The following is a 9,431-nucleotide window of genomic DNA, read 5'->3' as shown; positions in this document are numbered from 1 at the left end:
TTTTTTTTTTTTGTTTGTTTGTTTTTTGTTTTGTTTTTTTGTTTTTTTTTTTTTTGGTGGGGTGCATCATGTTTTACATGCTATCAAGTGTTGGACAGTCATTGAGGCAAACTATTTATAGGCTGCAGGTCCCACTCACCAAAACCAACTCGATGAAGTGATCGTCCACAAAGATTGAAGAGTGTTTTTCCTGTTCTATGCAAAAAGTAAAAAATCTATTTGAACATTGTAAAAACAACTCGTTTCTTTAACACAGTAATATAAATTTCAGTACGTATTTGAATTTTTCAGATGAGAATTATTTGGATTTCTTTGACTACTGCTTTAATCTTGAGTCTTACATTGGCCGGAATGTTGTGAAAGTAACTGCACACCTTCTTCAGGTGTATCCTGTGAGACTCTGGAATCTGCACAGAATTTTGAACAGAACCTTTTACTTAATCGATGGGGGTAGCATCCTCTTGTTCCATCAGCCATGAAGTCTTAAGCAATTTGCAATTGTATTTTGAGTGTCGCCCGAACTAAGGATTAAACCTACAATTTCTAGAAGAATGTAAATTGTAACTTACAACTAAATTTTACTAAATACTTTATACATTTATGAGAACAGTAGTCCAAAGAATCCAAATAACAGGAAATTTCAATTCATTTCTTTCTTTTTTCAAATCTTCTTTGAAAGTTCCCAATTTTGTCCTTGCAATACCTTTATCCATATTTAAGTTAATAGGCAAGCCAACTCTAAAAACAGTTTAATTGATTTCCCTTTAAGAAGCACCTACTACAAGGAGAATAGCACCAGCCCAATGATTTCACTTGAACTAGCACAACGCCACAACCAAAAACGCTGCCCAAGCCATCGATAATTGGCAAGAAAACAAATTCTGAAGAAATTCTGCGGTTACATTGACCGGAATGTTGTGAAAATAAGATTCAAGATTAAATACCTATGCTGTGAAAATGGATTTAAAAAAGGTGAAATTTCTGTCAAATTTAACTTGTGATATTTTGGGTTATATTTATCAAATTGGTATGTAAATAAAAATTAAAAATCTTTCCTCTTTCGTATGAAAGTATTTTTTCTTGTACAATTAGTTTTGTTTTTATTTTTTATGCAAATTTATTTGAATTTTATTAAACTATTTTATTTACACATGGGTTTCGTTCAGACTTGTATTTTTTTTATTTATTTATTTTATTTTTTTTTTTTTTTTACAGTAAATTTTTAGTCCCACTTTTAATCTATGCTGTTCACAATATTAATCATTTCACTTTAAAATAAAATCATTTGATCTTTATTTAAAAAACAAAAAAAAGCTTATTCAATTTAATGGGCGAAGTATAAAAGTTTAAATTTTCATAAAAACTTTCAAAGTGGAAAACTTTGTAAAATTTTATTTATTGAAGCATGCTTTTCATACAATTATATAAAGCAAGATTTCAACAATTCATCTCCTTCATAAAACTCACTAGGTTTGTCTACCTCCACCCCCTCCCCAACTGTATCTCCTTTGAGACGGAAGGTCATAGAGCGGCGTAAGGCAGATCAAATTTTTTTTTTTTTTTTTTTTTTTTTTTTTTGCAGCTTACAAATCGTAAAATGCTTTGGTTATTACTGAAACGGATTCAGAATTCTCTGACAATATTTTAGATTGACTGTTCTGTGAGTACTGAAATCGTTTAGGTATTCATTATTACAAGTATTTTTTTTAATTATCAGAAAATCAATTTTCAATAAATTTCTATTTTAATCACTTAAATTAGAGTAACACTAAAAAATATACTTTGTTTTTTGGGGTTTTTTTTTTTTTTTTTTTTTTTTTTTTTTAAACAAAAAAAAGTTATCTCTATACATAATAGGCATATTTTCACCTTTTAGAAAAGAACAGTATAGTTTCAGAAACCCTGGCTCTGCACATAAATATAACATGGTCACACACCCTGTCAATAATCGATGCATGTTTTCTGCTAATATTCATTTGTTTTAATTACAATTTATAAATTGCTACAGTTTTTCCATTACGATTCACTCTCCTAATTACATGTTTGGAGGTGGCGGCAGGGTAACTTACCCACTAATTATTTTCTACTTTCATTACCCCAGTGACCACCGGGGCTAATATTTCAGATTCTACACTTACCATGCTTCACAGGATGTAACAGAAGATCTGTCCTGGTGTGAGTAAAAACTAGTGTAAGGTGAAAATCTCACATTGGCCTAAAAATGTTCCACCATTAGACCACGACAAGACTGGGTTGAATGTTTTAATTAAAGATAATGAAATGGTTTTTATCAAATTTTGATTTTTACAAAAATAAATACTACTTGATTATTCTTTTGCATGTTTAGAACAAAATGAAATATTTATTGATATCTGTACTCGTATATCTACACATGAAAAAATATATTTTACAAAAATAAGTAATAAAAATATTTTATTTCCGGTAATACAAATATGCAATGTAGAGTGGAATTAGTCTTAACTCCAGCTGAAATCAGTGCGTTTAAAATTAACAAAAAAAAAAAAAAAAAAAAAATGCAACCTGGTCTCGTCGGGGTCAAATGAGAGAACATTTTTAGACCAATGTGAGATTTTCACATCACGCCAGTTTTTTTACTCTCACCGGGATAGTTCTTCAGTAATTATTTCATGTCACCATTACTTTGGCTGTTTTTAAAAAAGGCAGAGTAATCACCTGAAACTAACGAACGCTCCATTTTAATTTTATTTCTACTTTAACAGCACTTTAATTGGTTGATCAGACATAAATCGTCATTCCATTATTTGCACTAAGTCATTTACTTTTTATTCAAGTCATTTCAGCCCATTTTTCAGTCATTTTAGTTTATCTTTAAGAATTTCATGTCAATCCTACATTCATTCATTACATGAGACTAATGGCTATCGGCCTTGTTTTACTTATTGGAAGCTTTTATCTTCAGCTATGTACTGCTTAAGTTGGCCTTGTCTTCAATATAACACAAAATGTAATGTTAGACTAACTTTGCAATGGCCAGAACTCATGTACTCATCTGTAGTATTATAAATTTGTTTTTTTGTTTTGTTTTTGTGTATTGATATTCATATTGAACTCTTTTTTTCTATTCATTTAAAAAGAAAATACAACTTTGTTATATATGGATCGTGGAATTGCATTCACTAGCAAAAGATCTAGCTAATTTGCATATTCTTTTTATTTAATTCGTTAGTTTTTTTTTCGGTTTTCTTATGGGATGATCATCTTTAGTTTACTATTATGTGTAATTATATTCATGCAAACATTCTACGTGATTTATACTTGCGTAAAAAGTTTATGGTAAACACAAAACTAATATTTGTTTAAAAAATTTTGCCTACCAAACTCCTAGACTTTTGGTCGACAAACATGAAACTTCATATATAGGGTATTCGAACCAATGCAAAACTATATTTGGGTTTTAGCCCGGGAAAATTGGTACAAAAGTGAAAATTAAAAAAAATAAATAAAATAAAATACTAAAAAAAATTGCCAGGTGACGGTTGAATGCCGGCATTACGAATATGCATGCATAACATAGTAGCTATTGATTCATGATTTAATTTTTAGCCTTGTAGCAAACACGTCTTCATAGCTTAGAGGCAAAAAACAAATCTTAAGCTAAACATTTTGGTTTTGATTCTCGGTGATGGCACACAAGTCTTTAAATCATTCCTATATATTGGGTCCAATATAATAAATACAAAATTTGCATTAATCAAAATATATGTAAGGGTATTTACAACCAGGTAAGGCCGGGTGCCCTGCTAGTTGAAATATAAAGATAAATTTGGCATTGCTGTTTTAATATCTTGAAGCCCTATACATTCAAAAATCTATTTTTGATATAATGAAATCATGTTGGAAATCAACTATTAACACTGACTAGCTAGATCCATGGAAACTCCACAGCGGCATCTTTCATATGCAATATATTGCTGGTGGGCATTCTGTGGATGTTCAGCATGAATGGAGACCCCTCAATATTATTGTAGCCCCTTTGTTAAAACTGTAAAAGTATTTATCTAAGTAATCTGATTGATGTAGTGTCAGAATATCTGGTTATTGTGGTTAATCCCTAATAGGAGTCTGTGACATATTTCCATTGTATGGATGCCTGGTGCGAACAAATACATCAATATCATTATACCATCTTTGAACAGAACAGATGCTACCCTTGGATCCTAGTATTTTAGCTTCACGTACAGCCCAAAATCGACTTTTTTTTTTTTTTTTTTTTTTTTTTTTTTTTTTACACTGCATTATTAAAAAGGAAGATCGGTGATAACATGCTACGAACATAAAAATTAGTATATAGATATGCTATCACCTATCCTCCTTTTTTTTTTTTAATAAATTGGATCTCCCGATTAAATCTCTGCACTTATATAAATCCAACTTTATAAGAAACAAACTCACAGCCGAACAGATTTTCTTTAACATTTACAGAACTTTAGTGTATAAGTCTGGGAGTGATTTTAGTTAAGTTTTGTCTGAGAATGCCCCAGATAATCAAAACTTTAATTTATCTATCAATGATAGAACAATGGGCCGTGAAAATTCTACTGTGGGTAAGTTGATAGCATGTTTTGTTTTTTTGTATGACGTCTGTAGGTTCAAACCCGCACTTAAATTTTTTTAATGTTTTTTAATGTTTTTTTTTTTCTTTTGTTAACTGGAAAGAAGTTCATATAAAATAATTTTATAAAAAAACAGTGATGCAATAACATATTTTGGACTAAGTTACTGCATGGAGGCATGTGAATCTAGTAATCTGCAAGTCTGTCAATTTATCAAGTTATCTTTCAACGTATCAGTTTATTTGTATTTTTTAGACTACTGTTCTCATCTTGAGTATTTTTGTTTCAATCAATATAACGTCTGACCTATTTCGGGTGTATCTTGTCAAACTAACGAATCTGCACAGACCCCTTTATTTAATCCACTCATGCTCTCATTCCGTCAGCCATGACTGGGTAGAAATTCTAAGTAAGAACCAGTGTAGTGGATAAAGTACTTAGTTGTAAAGTTACTCTTCCGTAACTTGAAGGTTCACTCCTCAGTATAGGCAATACTCAAAATACAATTGCAAATTACTTAGGACTTCTAGCCAGTCATGGCTAACGAAATTAGAGCATGGAGTAATTAATGTGTTCCATTCGAAATTTCATGCAGATTTTCGAATTCTACAGAATATACTTGAAGGTCAAGTTAAATTAGCATTATTTTCAATGTTTCGGTTAAAGAAAAAAAAAAAGCAGTACTCAGAAGAATCCAAATAACTTTTGCTTTGTTGATGATCGATTCATTTATTGATTCAGCTTTACATAAAATTGTAACTTAATCGTTGATAATTTGTTATACATTAAACATAATTATCCCTTTTAGCATAATATTAACAAAAATTGCACATATCCACATTTAATAAAAATAAGGATGCTAAAAAGCAAATAGCCTATTAAATCAAATGCTCATACCCGAGCATATTTACTGGTTAGCTTATTCCAATAGTAGTCATTTGCACATCTCAGAGTTAAGTATTCATCTAATGAAGAGATTTTTCCGAAACATTAAAATTAGTCCAAGTGACATGGAAGACAACTAATATTTGTATATAAAAAAAAAAACTAAAATAAACTAATTTTCACTTTGACCTACTTCTATCTATATTACACACAATGCTTCAAGCAAAGTAGATCAACCTCTTTATAAAATTGAGATTTGTTTCACATTGATATTAAAAGCCTACTTTTTCTATTTAAAAATTATTCACAACGAACTTAAGATACTTAGTCATGGACATGCAAATGACTAAATGCAAGCTAATTTGCATATTATTTGAAAAACGAACTTTCATTAATTATCCATTTTTATGATTTCTTATTGAATAATTGGTTTCATTTAACTATTATGCTTAGTTCTATTTATGCATATTTTCTACATTATGCATAATTGGGTAGTGTTTAGGGTGAAAATGTTCTAGCACATGAAAATATAAAAAAAATACAAAGTGACTGTGTGAATGGTCTCTACCAAACTACTGAATTTTTGGTCTACAGACTTCAAACTCATATATATAGAGAGAGAGAGAATTTGGGCCTGTGGAACAAATTCAATTTGGTTTTTAACCAGTGAAATTACTACTAGGTCATAAAAAAAATTATTGACCTTGGGAGGAGTGACTTCTGCACATGTATAAATATACAGCAATTATAGGTTAAGCAATTTTTTTTTTTTTTTGTATATGTATGGATTTAAGAACTGTTTTGTTTTGGAGTCCAGCTAATGGCACTTTTTTTTTTTTTTTTTTTTAAATTTGAAATCACTGTTGAGTGCAATATAGTTGATAGAATTGACTATATTAAATACAAAATCTACATAAATTAAAATCTATTTAAGCATATTTTACAATTGGGCAAGGCAGGGTAGCCTGCTAGTTTTTATAGATTTTTTTTTTTTTCTAGACTTATGTGAAGAATTAAAATAAGCATTAAAATTCAGTTTAAAAAAGTTTTTATTAAATTCTGAATAATGTACAGTTTTTTCTGGTGTAACATCTCAATTTCTATTGCCCCCCCCCCCTTTTTTTTTATCATCATCAGTACAAACCCTTTCAGTCCAAAAATCTGTAATCATCACTGACGATTCGGCAGAAGTTGTCTTGTGAAGTCAGAATGAAATGTTGATGGAAAGCTCGGGGTTTCTGTTTGTGGTATTTAACCGAACCAAATATCACAACTGCAATAGTTGTCTGCCCTTGTGAAAACGTATCTGTAAAAGACGAGAGTGCATACATTTGTACTTTATGTTGATCACAGTATTAACTTAGGAAATCATTGTAAAATTCATGTTCGAATGCAACATTTTATGAAATGGTGGGGGGGGGTAAAATCTAACTACATTACAAACGACATTAAATTAAGTGATCTAAGAACTTGACAGTATATAACAAATTAAAAATAAAGACTGAAAAGGCTAACTAACCAGTTCCAAATTTCGTTCAGAGCTAAATCAAAGTTAAGATTATGATATAAAAAAAATATGGAATGGAGATTAAAGTAGAAGGAGGAGTTAACTAGAAACCACATTAAGTCTAAGGAGATTTTCTTTTTGTTTACAAAGAGGAGACCTCAAAGACGATGTAGATGGTTTTTAGAATCTTCCAATGACAGAGTACACAACTTACTTAGAATGGAGTAAAAGTCAACACTGAAACATTTATGAGGTGCTCACCAACAACAAACCAGAGGTAGTATTCAAAACAGCCAATGGTAAATGATTCGTCATGTTTAAAAATAAATTTGGTCTGTATATAGGTGTAATTAAATTTTGCATCCACCATATATAAATATTAAAGTCTTTAAATATTCAAAGTAGAACAGGATTCATTTTATTTTATTTATTTTTTTTTTTTTTAATGAAAAATGAAATTCAGAAGCCTTACCTGATAAAGGGTGACAATCAAATATATCTACAGACGTTTCTGTTGAAGGTAAGTTTTCTATGAATTTAAGAATGTCTGCAATTCCTTCCACAGCATTACCATTCCAAACAAGTTTAGCATTGCTCAAGTATAATTTTGACAGCATCTACAAGAATAGAAAAAAAAAAAGTTTTATTTTTGGATTTAGCTTTAAAAAAAAAAAATTGTTTTTAAATCTCTGAATTACAAAGTAACATATAAGAGATTTTTAAAGTCTATCAATATTTAGACTAAGGAGTCTAAATTTTGAAATTTACAGTCTGACCTTATACTTTCAAACACTACAACGGAATTGAAATGTATATAATAAAATTGTAAACCAATATTGTCTATAGGTGACAATTTGTTAAAACTAACATTTATTTAAAATGATTTTTAATGTTATAATTTTTAACCATTTTATTCAATCACTATAATGAACATAATATAAATAATTCATTTAAATTTCACAAAAAAATACTTTGTACAGGTTTTATGTTCTTAAAAAGGGAAGGGAGAGGCTGTATACTTTTATGGAATTTGAATTTCAACATGTTCTATCGATTTTATTGCAAAACTGAATGTCTTGAAGATGTATTCTTGAATTCTTTTCAAAAACGTAAATATTTTTTTAACAAGAAATTGAGAGGAAAAGCCAGAAAAGGTGTGGGGGGGGGTCAACAAGCAAGACATTTGAGAGTAGTCTTCTTTTAGCAATGTATAACAAAAAGCAAAAACTCTTCAAGAAAAAACAATTTAATTAAAACAAAGAATTTGTATTTCATTTAATATTTTCTAGTCGTTTGCTTCAGCTTTTCTAAAACCTTAAATTTATGAGCAAAGAAAACATACACAATATTGTTTAAGAGAGATGTCACTTTGATAAAAAGAATTTTTTTTTTTTTAATCTGGAGAAATAAATGAATTTACATGCTGGATAAAATTACCAAGTAAAATATATAAAAGTTAAAGTATTTTATTACAAGGGAAGGTTTCCTTTATCAGTTAAATGATCAAACACCAAATAGACATTTCAATAACCTGTCTTGCACATTCAGAGTCTCTCCAATAACATCAAGATACTTAATGTCCTTGAAACCCAAATGATTTTAATCTGTGCAGTATAATATTAAATTTAGCTCATTTCATGGCTCTCGGCAGCTGTTTTCTATCAAATAGGTTTCGAGAAAGACTTGCCATAATACATGCTTATCAAGAGCATTTGTTACCTGCTGTTTTTCGATGGCCGCAGACTAATCCTCACACATTTAGTGTATTCTCTTTATTTGGTTGAACGTAAACAAATTGATACTATTTATACAATGAATGTTTTTTTTAAACCCCCTTCTAAATTTGTTTTGGCCTTTCACCATCATACTACATTAAAGAAATGACTAAATCATTTAGAACTGCTACCAAAAAATATAAAGTCTGCAATAGAAGACCTATATTAAAGATGGGGATTAATAACTGTAACAGAGTCGCTGACGCTGGGAGCAGCAGCAGTCACATAAAAATATGTAAATGATAAGCTGAGTGCACTCAGAGATAAAAGGACACATGTTGTTGGCGTTCAAGGGAACAGTGTTAGAGACATGTGGGTGACAGCACAGTGGAGAAGAAACGCCTCACGCAGCCGGAGAAGGAGAAATGAACTGTTTACATATTTAGAAAAAATGCGTTGTTGGAAACACCTGATATAAAGACTTGTTTAAAAAAAGAAAGACAAAAAAGTGAGTTACGTTTTTTTTCCTTTTCTTTTGTTTCCTTGAGACAATGTGTAAATGTAACACCATTATTTAAAAAAATAAATAAAAAAGTGTACACTGTTAAAAAATTAATGGGACCCGTGGAAATACCACAGTTGTATTCTTGTAGTAATTTGTAACATTTCCATTCTTATGGACATCTGGTGTAAACAACCCATTCACAACCACAACAGTATATTGTACCT

General features: G+C 29.9%; 1 protein-coding gene across 1 annotated transcript in view; it reads right to left on the bottom strand.

Moving 5' to 3' along the window:
- Positions 1-6,511: 6,511 nt before the first annotated feature.
- Positions 6,512-9,431, bottom strand: part of LOC145255502 (NTF2-related export protein 1-like) — a 70,809-nt gene continuing 67,889 nt past the window's right edge. Inside the window, exons 3-4 of the mRNA XM_080113966.1 lie at positions 7,460-7,604; positions 6,512-6,786 (exon numbers count right to left, since the gene is read on the bottom strand). Of these exons, the coding sequence (XP_079970092.1) occupies positions 6,629-6,786; positions 7,460-7,604 (303 nt within the window). The 3' untranslated portion in view covers positions 6,512-6,628. The remainder of the gene's footprint in view (positions 6,787-7,459; positions 7,605-9,431) is intronic.

The sequence above is a fragment of the Euprymna scolopes genome, chromosome 3, assembly GCF_053919585.1.
Source record: "Euprymna scolopes isolate OS-2025 chromosome 3, ASM5391958v1, whole genome shotgun sequence".
In the NCBI taxonomy this organism is placed as follows: domain Eukaryota; kingdom Metazoa; phylum Mollusca; class Cephalopoda; order Sepiida; family Sepiolidae; genus Euprymna; species Euprymna scolopes.
Note: the sequence above shows the minus strand (reverse complement) of the source record. Positions and strands in the feature narration are given on the sequence as shown.